This window comes from Carcharhinus amblyrhynchos, chromosome 33 (genome assembly GCF_965287045.1).
Source record: "Carcharhinus amblyrhynchos chromosome 33, sCarAmb.v2.hapA, whole genome shotgun sequence".
Taxonomy (NCBI): domain Eukaryota; kingdom Metazoa; phylum Chordata; class Chondrichthyes; order Carcharhiniformes; family Carcharhinidae; genus Carcharhinus; species Carcharhinus amblyrhynchos.
Window position 1 is genome coordinate 14,362,640 of NC_137356.1, and position 17,266 is coordinate 14,379,905.

The 17,266-nt window shown below is 51.4% G+C and overlaps 1 protein-coding gene across 1 annotated transcript; it reads left to right on the forward strand.

Annotated features, from left to right (window-relative positions):
• Positions 1-7,187: 7,187 nt before the first annotated feature.
• LOC145360859 (CCN family member 1-like) lies at positions 7,188-13,705 on the forward strand. The gene is made up of 5 exons (XM_080216338.1): positions 7,188-7,503; positions 8,123-8,336; positions 9,901-10,233; positions 10,535-10,737; positions 13,355-13,705. Exons 1-5 carry the CDS (start codon positions 7,447-7,449, stop codon positions 13,655-13,657), a joined length of 1,110 nt encoding a protein of 369 aa, XP_080072464.1. The 5' UTR covers positions 7,188-7,446; the 3' UTR covers positions 13,658-13,705.
• The last annotated feature ends 3,561 nt before the right edge of the window (positions 13,706-17,266 follow it).

Here is a 17,266-nt window from a genome sequence, read left to right on the forward strand (position 1 = left end):
ACACCTTCAAAACTGCATCGTGTCACACTTCTCCACATGGAACTCCATTTGCCATGATTCTGCTCACGTTTAAAGTTAGTTTATTTATTGGTCAAAGTAAGGCTTACATTAACACTGCAATGAAGTGACTGTGAAATTCCCCGAGTCGCCACGCTCCAGCGCCTGTTCGGGTAAATACCCCGGACATTCTCTCTTCCACCTTCTTCTGTCGGGAAAAAGACACAGAAGTCTTGAGGTCACGTACCAACCAAATCAAGAACAGCTTCTTCCCTGCTGCCGTTAGACTTTTGAATGGACCTACTTCGCATCAAGTTGATTCTTTCTCAACACCCTAGCTATGACTGTAACACTACATTCTGCAGTATCGCCTTTCCTTTTCTATGAACGGTATGCTTTGTCTGTATAGTGTGCAAGAAACAATAATTTTCACTATATGTTTATACATGTGACAATAATAAATCAAATCACCAAGTTTCATGTTGTCAGCAAACTTGGAAATATTACATTTGACTTGATTTATTATTGTCTCACATGTATTAGTGCACAGTGAAAAGTATTATTTCCTGTGCCACATGACAACTATTTAATCACAGCACAGCTATTCCAAGAATTCCCTGCCATGAGGTGATAATCCTGTTTTCCTTTTCTCATTGTTTCTTTTTGTTTGTTTATTTATTTATTCATGTCCCAAGTAGCTTACGTTAACACTGCAATGAAGTTACTGTGAAAATCCCCCAGTCGCCACACTCCCGTTTGGGTACACTGAGAGAGAATTTAGCAAGGTCAATACACCCTAACCAGCACGTCTTTCAGACTGTGTCATAGAATCACAGAATCCTGTCAGTGCAGAAGGAGGCCATTCGGCCCATGATATCTGTACTGACCGCAATCCCACTTGGGCCCTATCTCCCTAACCCATACATTTACCCTAGCTAGTTCCTCTGACACGAAGGGAGAATTTAGCACAGCCAATGCACCTAAGCTGCTCATCTTTCAGAAAACCAGACCAAACCCACGTAAGTACTTTACTTATTTATTAGTGTCACAAGTAGGTTTGCATTAACACCGCAATGAAGTTACTGTGAAAATCCTCTAGTCGCCACACTCCAGTGCCTGTTCGGGTACACTGAGGGAGGATTTTGCACAGCCAATGCACCCTAACCAGCGCGTCTCTCGGACTGTGGGAGGAAACCGGAGCAGCCGGAGGAAACCCACGCAGACACGGGGAGAACGTACAGTCTCCACGCAGACAGTGACCCGAGCCGGGAATCGAACCCGGGTCCCTGGTGCTGTGAGGCAGCGGTGCTAACCCACCGTGCCACCCTGCATGTGGAGAGGGAAATGTGATTTGAATAAGAAGCCGGAGGAAAGTGGTGTTCCCGACAAGTGGGGATGGGAAAGGGGAGTGGGGATGGGAATGAGGGTGGGGGTGCGGGGGGGGGGGGGCATCATCTGGAAGCAGCCTGGCTGATGGAAATGGTGAGCACGCGACACATTTACTGCGGCAGTCGACTCCAGACACAACATTTCCTGTGTGTAGCTGCCGCGCCCTTTCCCCTTCCATTGTGAAGCAGCCAACATTCCAGACATTCTTCCAGTCAATAACCCTGCTCTCTTCATCACAGGCCCCGGGATCTCGGATTGCAGACTTTCCGGCAGCTTATTGACTTTGTACTTTCATCTGCTGCATTTCTCAGATACTCTGCAGCCCCAGGAAGCAGTCTAAATTTAAACTCCCAGCTCCGACACACCTCGGTATGCGTCTGAGTACATAAGAACTAGGAGCAGGAGTCGGCCATCTGGCCCCTCGAGCCTGCCCCGCCGTTCAATAAGATCATGGCTGATCTTTTCATGGACTCAGCTCCACTTACCCACCCGCTCACCATAACCCTTAATCCCTTTACTGTTCAAAAATCTATCTATCCTCGCCTTAAAAACATTCAATGAGGGAGCCTCAACTGGGCAGGGAATCCCACAGATTCACAACCCTTTGTGTGAAGAAGTTCCTCCTCAACTAAATCCTAAATCTGCTCCCCCTTATTTTGAGGCCATGCCCACTAGTTCTAGTTTCACCTGCCGGTGGAAACAACTTCCCTTCCTAACCTTATATATTTCTATAAGGTGGCCCCCTCATTCTTCTGAATCCCAGTGAGTGGGGCAGCACGGTGGCACAGTGATTAGTCCTGCTGCCTCACACTGTCAGGGACCTGGGTTCGATTCCTGGTTTGGGTCACTGTCTGTGTGGAGTTTGCACATTCTCCCCATGTCTGCGTGGGTTTCCTTTCACAGTCCGGAAGTCTTGCTGGTTAGGGTGAATTGGCCGTGCTAAATTCTCCCTCAGTGTAACCAAACCGGAGTGTGGCGACTAGGGGATTTTCACAGTAACTTCATTGCAGGGTTAATCCAAGCCTACTTGTGACTAATAAATAAACTTTAACTTCACTGCTGTATAACACAGAGAAATGATGTGGGTATGCCGGCGTTGGACTGGCGTAAACACAGTAAAAAGTCTGCCAACACCAGGTTTTAGTCCAACCTATTTATTTGATAATATACTCACAAGCTTTCGGGGTTAGCCCCTTCGTCAGGTGAATGGAGAGTTCTGGCCTCAGACAGAGCATATAAAGCACAGACAGTTTAGAGATTAACAGCAGGTTAGGTGTAAGGATTCGCATTCTAATCAGTAATCTCTAAACTGTCTGTGCTTTATATGCTCTGTCTGAGGCCAGAACTCTCCATTCACCTGACGAAGGGGCTAACCCCGAAAGCTTGTGAGTATATTATCAAATAAATAGGTTGGACTAAAACCTGGTGTTGGCAGACTTTTTACTGTGTTAACACAGAGAAACACAGGCCAAGGCAGAGCAACACAGACAAACACAGGCCAAGGCAGTACAACACAGACAAACACAGGCCAACGATGTATAACACAGACAAACACAGGTCAATACTGTATAACACAGACATACACAGGTCATTGCAATACCATATTGCCAAATACAGGCCAATACAGTATAACATAAACACAGAACAACACAGACCAACATTGTGCAGTAAGAGAGAAGCCTGGATATGTGGATGGAACCGTGATTCTCATTTCAATGCAGAATGAGGGGGTTTCCCGCGGTGTCCCCCAATCAACATCATTACAAGAAGCTCAGGATCTGCTCATTATCAGCTCGCTGACTGTGTGAGGGGGATTTCACCACCCAGCCTGCCATGGGAATCGTAGCAGGCGAGAGGCAGCCCATGTAAAGGTCCATCGACCTAGGGCGGGATTTTCCAGGTGAGTGCAGCCGGAGAATCCCACCCTGGGATGTACTGAACACAAACCCACTGCCACATTTCCCAGTTTTTATTCATTCACACGGTGTGGTCATCGCTGGCTGGGCCAGCATTTATTGCCCATCCCTAATTGCCCTTGAAAAGTGGTGTTGAGCTGCCTTCTTGAACCAGCCCATGTGATGTAGGTACACCCACAGCGCTGTTAGCAGGGGGGAGTTCCGGGATTTTAACCCAAGGACAGTGAAGGAATGGTCGATATATTTCCAAGTCAGGGTGGTGAGTAACTTGGAGGGGAACTTGCAGGGGGTGGTGTTCCCATGTATCTGCTGCTCTTGTCCTTCTAGATGGAAGTGGATTTGGTAGCTGTTGGAGGAGTCTTGGTGAGTTGCTGCAGCACACCTTGTAGATGGTCCACACGGCTGTTACTGAGCATCAGTGGTGGACGGAGTGAATGTTAGTAGACGTGCTACCAATCAAGAGGGCTGCTTTGTCCTGGATGGTGTCGAGCTTCTTGAGTGTTGTTGGAGCTGCTCCCATCCAGGCAAGTGGGGAGTATCCCATCACACTCCTGTCTTGTGCCTTGTAGATGGTGGACAGGCTCTGGGGAGTCAGGAGGTGAGTAATTTGGCACAACTGAGAGTCTCACCCTGCCACTTCAGAGGGCAAAAACAGGTCAATGATGTGTAACACAGACAAACACAGGTCATTGCCAAATACAGGCCAATACAGTACAACATAAACACAGGACAACACAGACCAACATAGTACACTAAGAGAGAAGCTCTGAGAGTCAACCACATTGCTGTGGCTCTGGAGTCACATGTAGGCCAGACCGGGTAAGGACGGCAGATTTCCTTCCCTAAAGGGACATGAGTGAACCAGACGGGTTTTTACTGAAACGAGCTTCTCAATTCCAGATTATTAATTGAATTTGAATTCCATTGAAACCTCTTCATCAGAGCATTTGGCTGGGTCTCTGGGCTACTAGTCCAGTGCCATTCCCACTGCAGGGGGGAGGCAATGGCCCAGTGGTATTATCACTAGACTATTAATCCAGAAACTCAGCTAATGTTCTGGGGGACCCGGGTTCGAATCCCGCCAGGGCAGATGGTGGAATTTGAATTCAATAAAAAAAAATCTGGAATTAATAATCTACTGATGACCGTGAAACCATCGTCGGAAAAACATGTGACTCCAGAGCCACAGCAATGTGGTTGACTCTCAACTGCCCTCGGGCAAGTAAGGATGGGCAATAAATGCTGGCCCAGCCCATGACGCACATGTCCCAGGAATGAATAATAATAAATTTCCATAAAGGAGGAAATTCCAGAAACATTGGAAATAATCTGTCCTGCTGTTCTGCAACTTCTGCATTTATTCACTCGAGTGAGGTGGGCATCATTGGCGAGGCCCAGCATTCATTGCCCGTCCGTCCCTGATTGCCCCTTGAGAAGGTGACAGTGAGCCGCCTTCTTGAACCCGCTTGCAGCCCCTGGTGTACGTTGCTAAGGGAAACGTGGGCAGGAAGGAGTGAAGCAGACAACTGGGGGCCCCACTTGGAGCCAATCAGTGTTCAACTTGTTTAAAGTTTCTTTATTGGTATCACAAGTAGGCTTACATTAACACTGCAATGAAGTTACTGTGAAAATCTCCTAGTCGCCGCACTCCGGCGCCTGTTCGGGTTACCCTGAGGAAGAATTTGGCACGGCCAATGCACCCTAACCGGCACGTCTTTCAGACTGTGGGAGGAAACCGGAGCATCCGGAGGAAACCCACGCAGACACGGGGAGAATGTGCAAACTCCACACAGACAGTGACCCGAGCTGGGAATCGAACCTGGGTCCCTGGTGCTGTGAGGCAGCAGTGCTAACCACTGTGCCACTGTGTGGGAGCAGATTCAGGTGGCACTACCAGACCCTGAACCTGCCCTCATCTATCAGATGTAGAAATCCTTTCCTGAGTTCCCTGACAGGAGCAGAATTGAACTAAGGCATGGTGGCACAGTGGTTAGCACTGCTGCCTCGCAGCGCCAGGGACCCGGGTTCGATTCCCGGCTTGGGTCTGTGTGAAATTTGCACGTTCTCCCCGCGCCTGCGAGGATTTCCTCCGGGTGCTCTGGTTTCCCTCCACAGTCCGAAGGGTTAGGTTGATTGGCCATGCTAAACTACCCGTTAGTGTCGGGGGACCTAGTGGGGTAAATACTTGGCATATGACTATTGCGAATTAGTAAGAAGTCTCGCAACTTTATTCCAACAGGTTTATTTGGTGTCACGAGCTTTTGGAGCACTGCTCCTTCATCAGGTGAGACTCACCTGATCAACCAAGGCACCTGATGAAGGGGCAGCACTCCAAAAGCTCGTGACACCAAATAAACCTGTTGGACTTTAACCTGGTGTTGTGAGACTTTTTACTGTGCTTACCCCAGTCCAACACTGACATCTCCACATCGTTCTGAATTAGGGAATGGAGCGGAAGGATGGTTGATGTGTGAGTGGGGAGAGGGCAGTAATTGGAGGGCAGACTATACCCGGTGTGCTGTACAGAGTGCAGGATCTGCTCCCATCCTGCGGTGTAAGGAGCTGCCTGTAACTCCTGGGCATCCTCCTTTCCTGGGGAGAAGCTTGTTTTTAACTTTTGGTTTATGTTTTTCCCGAGCTCTTCTTCCTGAATCCTCAAACCCGCCAGTGATTTCCTCCTCCACAGATCCAGGCTTGCGGCCAACACTCAGACACACTGCTACCTTACAAAGGGCCACTCATTTCCAGAAACTGCACTGAATCTGGGGGTGGAGTGCAGGGGGAAGGGATGGCGGAGCCTCACTGTAAATGTCAGCCATCATGCCAATCCGTTCAAAACACATTTGTTTATCGTGTGGGACTGGCCTTGCTGCTATTCTCAAGAGAATTTTGCTGTCGCAATGCCCTTCTCTTTAATGTTTTGTCTCGATCAGAGTGTGACTGGCCCACACTGATTCCATTACCCACACCACACATTCCAAGAGATGTGAAGAATGATCGAGGTACAGACTGTCTGTCCCCGTACAAAAAAACACTTCCTCATCCTTAACAATCCCTAACAATGTCTGCTGCTGGTGTGTCTGTATGTATGAGTGTGTGTGTGTGTGTGTGTGTATGTGTTTGTCTGTCAGTGTCTATGCATGTATCAGTCAGTGTGAGTGTGTATGTGTGAATATGAGTGCATGTGAGTGTGTGTGTATGTGTGTGTGTACCAGTCAGTATGTGTATCAGTCTGTGTGTCTGTGTGTATTTGTGTGTCAGTGTGTGTATCAGTCTGTGTGTGTATCAGTCAGTGTGACTATGTGTGTGTGTGTGTGTCTGTATCAGTCAGTGTGTGTATCAGTTAATGTGTGTATCAGTCTGTATGTATATCAGTCAGTGTGTGTATCAGTGTGTTTATCAGTGTGTATCAGTCAGTGTGTGTATCAGTCTGTGCGTGCATTGGTTAGTGTGTGTGTGTATCAGTGTATCATTCAGTGTATCAGTCAGTATGTGTGTCAGTCTGTGTGTGTATCGGTTTGTGCGTATGTGTGTGTGTGTATCAGTGTATCAGTCTGTGTATATCAGTCAGTATGTGTGTGTGTGTCTGTGTCTGTGTGTGTGTTTTTCACTCCCTCTCTTTTATGAATGGGCTCCATTCATCCCAATCTGGCCCAGCCCATCCACACTGAACTCTGCAATGGAATGTCTGGAGTGAGAGACTCGTCCCTGATTGGACAACCAACCAGCTACCTAACCAATGGGAGGGCTGGTACAGCAGACCGAGCTCTGTATAATTAGCACAGAGGCGACAGAGAGACAGAGACAGAGAGGGTGACAGAGACAGAGACAGAGGGACAGAGACAGAAAGAGAGAGAGAGAGAGACAGAGTGACAGAGCGACAGAGAGAAAGAGTCAGAGACAGAGAGAGGGACAGAGTCAGAGAAATAGAGAGAGTGTGTGAGAGATAGAGAGGAGCAGAGAGAGACAGAGATAGAGTGTGACAGATGGTGTGTGACGCTGTGTGTGACAGAGAGACAGAGAGAGTGTGTAATAGGGAGTCAGGGAGAGAGTGAAACAGGGAGAGAGTGTGACAGGGAGTCAGGGACAGCTGTCCAGAGGGAGAGGAGCAGTCAGTGTAACTGACAGGTTCTGTCGGGTCGAAATGGGACAGTGGGTGATTCTCGGTGTGCTGCTGCTGCTGATATGTGTGCATTCCCCGGTTAGTGCCTTCTGTTACTGTTACTGTGAGAGTGCGTGTGCGTTTCTGTGTTAGTGTGAGAGTGTGTGTGAGAAAGTGTGAGTGTGAGACAGTGTGTGTGTGTGAGACTATGTATGTGTGTGTGTGAGACTGTATGTATGTACATGTGTGTGAGACTGTATGTGTGTGTGTGTGTGAGAGACTGTATGTATGTACATGTGTGTGAGACTATGTGTGACTGTGTGTGTGTGTGACTGAGTGTGTGTGTGACTGGGTGTGTGTGTGTGTGTGACTGGGTGTGTGTGTGTATGTGTGTGAGTGTGAGACTGTGTGTGCGTGTGTGTGTATGAGTGTGAGACTGTGTGTGTGTGTGTGTGTGTGTGTGTGTTATTGGGGACCTGTGTTGGGTCTGTGTTTGGGGGTCTGTGTTTGGGGATCTGTGTTTGGGGGTCTGTGTTGGGTCTGTGTTTGGGGATCTGTGTTGGGTCTGTGTTTGGGGATCTGTGTTGGGTCTGTGTTGGGTCTGTGTTTGGGGGTCTGTGTTGGGTCTGTGTTTGGGGATCTGTGTTGGGTGTCAGAAGGACGTTCCTCGCTCTAACCTGACCCTGTTCTGTGCTGATCTCTCTTTTGCCTTCATTAGGTACGAGGGGGCTGCCCTGTGGAGTGTCGCTGCCCCCCAGTTCAAGCCCGCTGTCCCCCTGGGGTGAGTGTGGTGCTGGATGGCTGTGGTTGTTGCAGGGTTTGTGCCCGTCAGCTAAACGATGACTGCAGCCTGGAAAAGCCCTGTGATTACCTGAAGGGTCTGGAGTGTAACCAGGGAGTCCAGCTCGCTGGGGGAGTGGGTATCTGCAGAGGTGAGTGTCCCCCATAAACCCCCAAATCCTCCCTCAACTGAGGCTCCCTGTTTCCCCCACGCTCCCCCCTCCCTGCTCCGCTCCTCCCCCTCACCCCCCCCACCCATATGTCCACTCACTCTGCACCCCCTCACCCTGCGCCCATTCACCCTGCGCCCCCTCACTCTGCGCCCCCTCACTCTGCACACCCCCTCGCTCTGCGCTCCCTCACTCTGCGCCCCCTCGCTCTGCACACCCCCTCGCTCTGCGCTCCCTCACTCTGCGCCCCCTCGCACTGCGCCCCCTCACTCTGCGCCCCCTCGCTCTGCACACCCCCTCGCTCTGCGCCCCCTCGCTCTGCGCCCCCTCGCTCTGCGCCCCCTCACTCTGCGCCCCCTCGCTCTGCACACCCCCTCGCTCTGCGCCCCCTCACTCTGCACACCCCCTCGCTCTGCGCTCCCTCGCTCTGCGCCCCCTCGCTCTGCGCCCCCTCACTCTGCGCCCCCTCGCTCTGCGCTCCCTCGCTCTGCGCCCCCTCGCTCTGCACACCCCCTCGCTCTGCGCTCCCTCACTCTGCAGCCCCTCGCTCTGCACACCCCCTCGCTCTGCGCCCCCTCGCTCTGCGCCCCCTCGCTCTGCGCTCCCTCGCTCTGCACACCCCCTCGCTCTGCGCTCCCTCACTCTGCGCCCCCTCGCTCTGCGCCCCCTCGGTCTGCACACCCCCTCGCTCTGCGCCCCCTCACTCCGCGCTCCCTCACTCTTGCCATCCCAGTCTCCCAGTCTGGGGCGGTGACTGACCGTTGGGACATTTTGGGTGGGGAGAAAGGGGGAGGTGAATTCTGTTGCGTTTCCATGGTGACAGTTTGTAGACAGGTCAGGATTGGTGGGTCAGTGGGAATGATGTTCATTGCTGACCTATGAGGGTCTGGAGATGGGGGAGGGGTTTGGGAGAGGGTATTGGAGGAAGGGTATGGGGGAAAGGTAGGGGGGAGAGTGTGGGGGGAGGGTATGAGGAGGTTATAGGGAGGATATAGGGGGGCGGAGGGTATGGGGAGGGTATTGGGGGGAGGGTATGGGGGACGTGTATGGTGAGAGGGTAAGGGGGAGGGTATGGGGGAAAGGTAGGGGGGAGAGTGTGGGCGGAGGGTATGAGGAGGTTATAGGGAGGATATAGGGGGGCGGAGGGTATGGGGAGGGTATTGGGGGGAGGGTATGGGGAGTGGGTACGGAGGGAAGGGTATGGGGAGGGTTTTGGGGGAGGGTATGGGGAGTGGGTACGGAGGGGAGGGTATGGGGAGGGTATGGGGGGAGGGTATGGCGGAGGGTATGGGGGGAGGGTATGGGGAGGGTATTGGGGGGAGGGTATGGGGGTGGGGGACATGAGGGGAAAGGTATGGAGGGAGGGTATGGTGAGGTTATGGGGAGGATATAGGAGAGAATGGGGGGGCAAGGGTATGGGAGAAGGATATGGGGGAGGGTATATGGGGGGAGGGGATAGAGACCATGGGGATGAACGAATTGGTGCCTTGCTGTGTCTCAGTAACTCTGACAGTGTTTCTCTCTCCACCCCCCACCCACCCGACAGCTAAGGCAGAGGGGCGAACGTGTGAGTACAACGGGAGGATCTACCAGCACGGCGAGAGTTTCCAGCCCAGCTGCAAGCACCAGTGCACCTGTATGGACGGAGCAGTGGGCTGCGTGCCCCTGTGCCCCCAGGAACTGCCGCTGATGAACGGCCTGGACTGCCCCCACCCTCGGCTGGTGAAGGTGCCCGGCCAGTGCTGTGAGAAGTTCCTCTGCCAGAAAGCGGTGTCCGAGCACGGCAGGGCCAAGCCCTTCCTCCGCCTGGCCACCCTCAACACCGCCAGCAGCAACCAGTTGATCCACAGGGAGGACCCGTCCCTCAGGAACCTGCCTGGTGAGTGGCTTCAACCCGGGGGGAACTCGGGGGTCCAGTTCAGGCTCCCCTCGGAGTGGGGGACAGTGTGGGGTGGGGGGGGGGGGGGGTCCTGCCCAGTAAAACCAACACAAATACCCTGCGTCCAGTTATAGAGTCTGCATCTGTCGCACTGACGAAACCAGACGGGAATAGAAGGTTGCATTCCTTCCTTGAAATGGAAGCCTCGTGTCTATTTCCGGAACGCGATTCGGAAAAACTCCTGCTGGGACCAGATCTTTGACGGCCTCCTCTTCAGATTGTTTTTTCTCTCCCCCCCCAGCCTGGAGGTCGCTGTTCGGAGGGGGCGATACCCCCCGTGGCGCCTGCACCGTCCAAACCACCCGCTGGTCAGAATGTTCCAAAAGCTGTGACATGGGCTTGTCCACCCGCCTCAGCAACCAGAACCCCGAGTGCAAGCTGAAGAAGGAGACGCAACTGTGCCAACTGCGGGCCTGCGACCCCACCATCTACCCCACACTCAAGGTAGGGACGGACCCCCCACCACCACCACCCCCATCCCCTCCCCTGCACTCCTTTACTGGGTGAAAGAGCAATGTGCCAGTTGGGTAGTCACAGGAACAGTGGCATTGGAGCCAGAGCAGCAGCACGCACTGCATTGGAGCCAGAGCAGTGGCGCGCACTGCATTGGAACCAGAGCAGCAGCGCACACTGCATTGGAGCCAGAGCAGCGGCGCGCACTGCATTGGAGCCAGAGCAGCAGCGCACACTGCATTGGAGCCAGAGCAGCGGCGTGCACTGCATTGGAACCAGAGCAGCAGCGCACACTGCATTGGAGCCAGAGCAGCGGCGCGCACTGCATTGGAGCCAGAGCAGCAGCGCACACTGCATTGGAGCCAGAGCAGCAGCGTGCACTGCATTGGAACCAGAGCAGCAGCGCACACTGCATTGGAGCCAGAGCAGCAGCGCACACTGCATTGGAACCAGAGCAGCAGCGCACACTGCATTGGAACCAGAGCAGCAGCGCACACTGCATTGGAACCAGAGCAGCGGTGCGCACTGCATTGGAGCCAGAGCAGCAGCGCACACTGCATTGGAACCAGAGCAGCAGCGCACACTGCATTGGAGCCAGAGCAGCAGCGTGCACTGCATTGGAACCAGAGCAGCAGCGCACACTGCATTGGAACCAGAGCAGCAGCGCGCACTGCATTGGAGCCAGAGCAGCAGCGCACACTGCATTGGAACCAGACCAGCGACGCACACTGCATTGGAGCCAGAGCAGCGGTGCGCACTGCATTGGAGCCAGAGCAGCAGCGCACACTGCATTGGAACCAGACCAGCGACGCACACTGCATTGGAGCCAGAGCAGCAGCGCACACTGCATTGGAGCCAGAGCAGCAGCGCACACTGCATTGGAGCCAGAGCAGCGGTGCGCACTGCATTGGAGCCAGAGCAGCAGCGCACACTGCATTGGAGCCAGAGCAGCGGTGCGCACTGCATTGGAGCCAGAGCAGCAGCGCACACTGCATTGGAACCAGAGCAGCAGCGCACACTGCATTGGAACCAGAGCAGCGGCGCGCACTGCATTGGAACCAGAGCAGCGACGCACACTGCATTGGAGCCAGAGCAGCAGCGCACACTGCATTGGAGCCAGAGCAGCAGCGCACACTGCATTGGAACCAGAGCAGCAGCGCGCACTGCATTGGAACCAGAGCAGCGGCGCGCACTGCATTGGGAAAGATTCTCCCTGGGCTGGGGGCACCCAGCGATGAAGGGGGTTGTTTTCCTTAGGCTGAGGTGGGACCTGATCGAGAAGTGCAAAATTATGAGGATAGGTTAGTTGGGAAGAAGCCTTTCCCCTTAGTAGAATAACCAGGGGGATAGATTTATGGTACTGGGATGGGGGATTTGAGGAAACACTTTCACCTCAAGGGTGCTGGGAATCTGGAACTCACTGCCTCAAAGGGCGGAACCCTCACAATATTTAGATGAGCGCTTGAAACTTCAGAGCGTACAAGACTACTGACCAAGTGGTGGAAAATGAGATTAGAATAGATAGGGTCTTGATCAGAGTATCGAGTATAAAAGTTGGAGTGTTATGGTAAGGTTATATAAGGCAATGGTGAGGCCAAATTTAGAGTATTGTGTACAGTTTTGGTCACCTAGTTACAGGAAGGATGTAAATAAGGTTGAAAGAGTGCAGGGAAGGTTCACAAGGATGTTGCCGGGACTTGAGAAGCTGAGTTACAGAGAGAGATTGAATAGGTTAGGACTTTATTCCCTGGAGAATGAGGGGAGATTTGATAGAGGTGTGTAAGATTTTGATGGGTATCGATAGAGTGAATGCAAGCAGGCTTTTCCCACTGAGGCTAGGGGAGAAAAAAAACCAGAGGGCATGGGTTAAGGGTGAAAGGAGAAACGTTTAAAGGGAATATTAGGGGGGGATTCTTCACGCAGAGAGTGGTGGGAGTGTGGAATGAGCTGCCGGATAAATGCAGGGTCACTTTTAACATTTAAGAAAAACTTGGGCGGGTTGATGGATGAGAGGGGTGTAGAGGGATATGGTTCAGGTGCAGGTCAGTGGGACTGGACAAAAAATGGTTCAGCACAGACAAGAAGGGCCAAAACGCCTGTTTCTGAGCTGTAATTTTCTATGGTTCTATGATGGCGAATACCAGCAGGATGGGCCAAAGGGCCTCTCTGTGCTGTATGGATCAGCCCTGTGAATTGTGGTTCACACGAGGTAAATGGTTATCTCTCAGAGACACACACTCTCATTGGTTTGATTTATTATTGTCACACGTATCAGCACGTTTCTTGCGTGCCATACAGGCAAAGCACACCGTTCATAGAGAAGGAATAGGGTGAAGTGAAATAGCTTTTATATTGCAGAACAACGAGGGAATGCTGGATGAACTCAGCAGGTCTGGTAGCGTCTGCGGAGAGAGAAACAGAGTTAACATTCTGGGTCTAAATGGGCCTATTGCCTGGTGGGTAAGAGAGAGGACACCAGTGTAACCACATGGCCAGCAGGCACCAGTTGGGCCGAAGGGCCTGTTTCCATGTGGTAACTTGTCTTGGGGATGTACTTGTTAGGATGGATAGGAATGGGAGTGATGGGACTGTTCCTTATCTCTTGCAGAGGGGGAAGAAGTGCACCAGAACTCAGAAGGCGACCAAGTCGATTCGCTTCAATTACGCTGGCTGTAAAAGTGTGAAGAAATACCAGCCCAACTCGTGTGGGCTGTGCGTGGACCATCGCTGCTGCTCACCTCTAAAGAGCCGGACAATCCGCATCCGCTTCCAGTGCGAGGATGGAGGACGTTTCAGCAAGAACATGATGATGATCCAATCCTGTAAATGTAGCTACCACTGCCCCCACCTGAACGAGGTGGTGCCGCCGGCCTTCAGGCTGTACAACGACATCCACAAGTACCCCGAGTAGAAGCTGACCTCTCAACTTTACCCTTTTGAACTCTGGCCGGCGGAGGTGGGGGGGGGTGGGGGGGTGGAGTGTGGGGGGAGGTGGGGCTGGGCCTGCAGACAAGGCCTGAACCCAAGATTTCGGCCCTTCCTTCCGTTCCAATCGGCCAGGGTGAGACCACGGGCCGAGCGGAAGGAGCCGGGAGCGGGGAGTCTGGCTTCAAAGCAGGCTGCCACGTGGGGGGAATAATCTTCGAACAAGAACAGGCCCCGTCCCTCTGCCGAGTGGCTGTGTCAGACTAGAACTCTGTCCGGGAGGCCTCTGCCCGTGAAAGTGTGGAACCAGCTAAAGATAGTGGGTGACTTCACTGCAGTTTGAGCAGGGATATTGGTCTGCGATAGTGTGTGTGTGTTTATGTGTGTGTGTGTTTCGGGCGGGGGGGGGGGGGGAGCTGCAGAATTTGGGATTTATTTAACTGGACTCTGAGTTTCTACCAGGGAATATCTTTGCTTGCAACTCACAGCAACAGAATTGAACTCAACACTCTGCCGGTTCCGCTTGGCAGCTAAGCTTCTGGCTATTTCCGAATGGTTCCTCTTTATTCCAACATTGTGGGGTTTATGAGATAACTTTGTCTCAGGAGTGCAATTCTAATCGTTTGTTTATGAGCCAATTGTAAAAGTGTGTGTATGTGTGTGTGAGACATCTGGAATTGAGTCCCTGGGGGGGGGGCGGCACAGTGGTTAGCACTGCTGCCTCAGTGTCAGGGGGCCTGGGTTTGGTTCCAGGTGTGGAGTCTGCACATTCTCCCCATGTCTGCATGGGTTTCCTCCCACAGTCCAAAAGACGGGCTGGTTAGGGTGCATTGGCCGTGCTAAATTCTCCCTCAAACAAGCGCCAGGGTGTAGCGACTAGGGGATTTTTACAGTAACTTCACTGCAGTGTTAATGTAAACTTACTTGTGACACTAATAAATCAACTTTAAAACTTAATAATGTGGGGGGAGGGAACATGGCTGTGAAGGGGGGAGGATATGAAATCTGGGAGGACAGAAGGCTACGGTCTAGCCTGCTTGGGATATCGACTCCAGTGTTGGATTTGGGCAACTTAAGGATTGTATTGTTGCTCTGACACATTCCCCATGATTGCTTCTTGGTCAAAGGTTAGCTGTAGATGGCAGATGAGTCATGGGTTGTTAAATCATTCATTCCTGTGTCAGCTTGGCATAACTTTTATTTTGGATATCAATTGTAATATAGCAGATTTTAAAATATGTATTTTTGAGAATTTACAAGGATGAAATAAATTTATTTTATAGAAATGGGTGAAGACAATGCTATTTTGGTTCCTTCTGAGGGCCTGGCATCGCAGCAACGCTTGCCAAGCAAATGGTCAGAACATTGAATCCAGGAGTTGGGACGCCTTCTTGAAGTTGTACAAGACATTGGCGAAGCCACACTTACATACAGTTCTGGTCACCCTATTGTAGAAAGGATACTGTTAAATTAGAAAGCGTGCAGAGAAGATTTACTTGGATGCTACTGGAACTTGAGTTATGAGAAGTTGGCTAGCCTGGGACATTTTTTCTCTGGAGTGTCGGAGCCTTAGGGGTGATCCTATAGCGGTCTACAAAATAATGAGGGGCATAGATCAGCTAGAGATAGTCAATATCTTTTTTCTGAAGGTAGGGGCGTCTAAAACTAGCGGGCATAGGTTTAAGGTGACAGGGGAGAGATACAAAAGTGTCCAAAGGGGCAATTTATTCACACAGAGGGTGATGAGTGTCTGGGGCAAGCTGCCAGAGGTAGTAGTAGTAGAGGTGGGTACAATTTTGTATTTTAAAAAGCATTTACAGTTACATGGGTAAGATTGGTATTGAGGGATATGGGCTAAACGCGGGCAACTGGGACTATCTTAGTGATTAAAAAAGGGGGCAACATGGACAGGTTGGGCTGCAGGGCCTGTTTCCCTGCTGTAAACCTCTTATGACTTCACTGTGGAACATGAAGAATGGGCCATTTAGGAACTCAAGGCAGAGGGGCTGATCTGTGAGTAAATATCACAGTCCCCACCCTGTTCTCCCACCTTCTTTCAAACCTTTACCTCCCTCAGATCCACTGGCACCCAGAAATTAAAAACTACAGGTCTGGCAGTATCCATGGGGAGAGAAGCAGAGATAATGGGTGGGATTTTCCCACCAGCAGGATCTTCCAGTAGCCTCTCCCCTCACCCCCCTTCCTCCCCAGGCAGCAGAGGGCTCAAAGCCACAGGATGGATACCCTGCGTGATAGGGAAGGGGCTGGAAACCACCCCCACCAGCTGACCATGGGTCATCTCCGCTGCCCCGTAGCAGAAAATCCCACCGGTCCACATTTCAGATCAATGAGCTTTCACCGGAACTGGGGAAGGTTAGAGGACAAATGAGGGGAGATTGGAAAGGGATATAGGGAAAGGCAGGTGACAGGTATACAAGGCAAAAATCACAAAACTGCTGAAGTGCAGGAGAGGGGGACCATTTGGCCCATCATGTCTGCACCGACTCTCCAAATGAAACATAGAAAAGAGGATAGGAGCAGGAGGCCGCCATTTGGCCCTTTGAGCCTGTTCCAACATTCATTACAATCATTTTCATCCAACTCAATAACCTAATCCTGCTTTCTCCCCATAACCTTTGATCCCAAGTGCTATATCCAACTGCCTCTTAAATGCATTCGATGTTTTGGCATCAGCTACTTTTGTGGTAATGAATTCCACAGGTTCTTGACTTTTCTTTCGGTGAAGAAATGTCTCCTCACCTCCATCTTGAATGGTCTACCCCGAATCATCAGACTGTGACCCATGGTATTGGACTCCCCCATCAAGGACATCCTCCCTGCATCTACCCTGTCTAGTCCTGTTAGACTTTTATGAGTCTCTATGAGATTCCCGACATTCATCTGAACTCCAGCAAAAACATTCCTAACTTAGTCAATCTCTCCTCATACATCAATCCCGCCATCCTCGGAATCAGCCTGGTAAACCTTCGTTGCATCCCTTCGAGTGTAAGAACATCCTTCCTCAGAAAAGGAGGCCAAAACAGCACACAATATTCCATGTGCGGCCTCACCAGGGCCCTGTATAATTGCAACAAGACATCCCTGCTCCTGTATGCGAATCCTCTCGCAATGAAGGCCAACATACCATTTACCTTCTTTACTATTTACCTGCTGCACCCGCATGCTTACCTTCAGCTACTGGTGTATGAGGAACGCAGGACTTGTTACACACATTCCCTTCTCTTAAATTTACAGCCATTCTGATAGCAAAAAACAGGAAGGCCGTTAACTACCAAATTGGTTGTCATATTTATCCAATCTATAGCTCATCTTCTATGCATTTGCCCATCACTCAGCCAGTCCAAATCACACTGAAGTATCTCTGCATCCTCCTCACAGCTCACCCTCTCACTCTGGGGGAGACAGCAACAGAAACTAGAGACAGGAACCACAGCTTGCTCCACCATTCATTTTGATCAAATTCAATATCCTTCCTGATTCCCCCTCCCTTTGATCCCTTTAGCCCCAAGAGCTATATCTAATTTCTTGAAATTACACAATGCTTTGGCCTCAACTACTTTCTGTGGGAGTGAAT

Bases quoted from the DNA above. Each gene is read 5' to 3' on its own strand.
- LOC145360859 (XM_080216338.1), top strand. From the start codon at position 7,447: ATGGGACAGTGGGTGATTCTCGGTGTGCTGCTGCTGCTGATATGTGTG. The intron at 10,234-10,534 runs GTGAGTGGCTTC...CTCCCCCCCCAG, and splicing joins GTCCCTCAGGAACCTGCCTG to CCTGGAGGTCGCTGTTCGGA. The intron at 10,738-13,354 runs GTAGGGACGGAC...TATCTCTTGCAG, and splicing joins CCATCTACCCCACACTCAAG to AGGGGGAAGAAGTGCACCAG.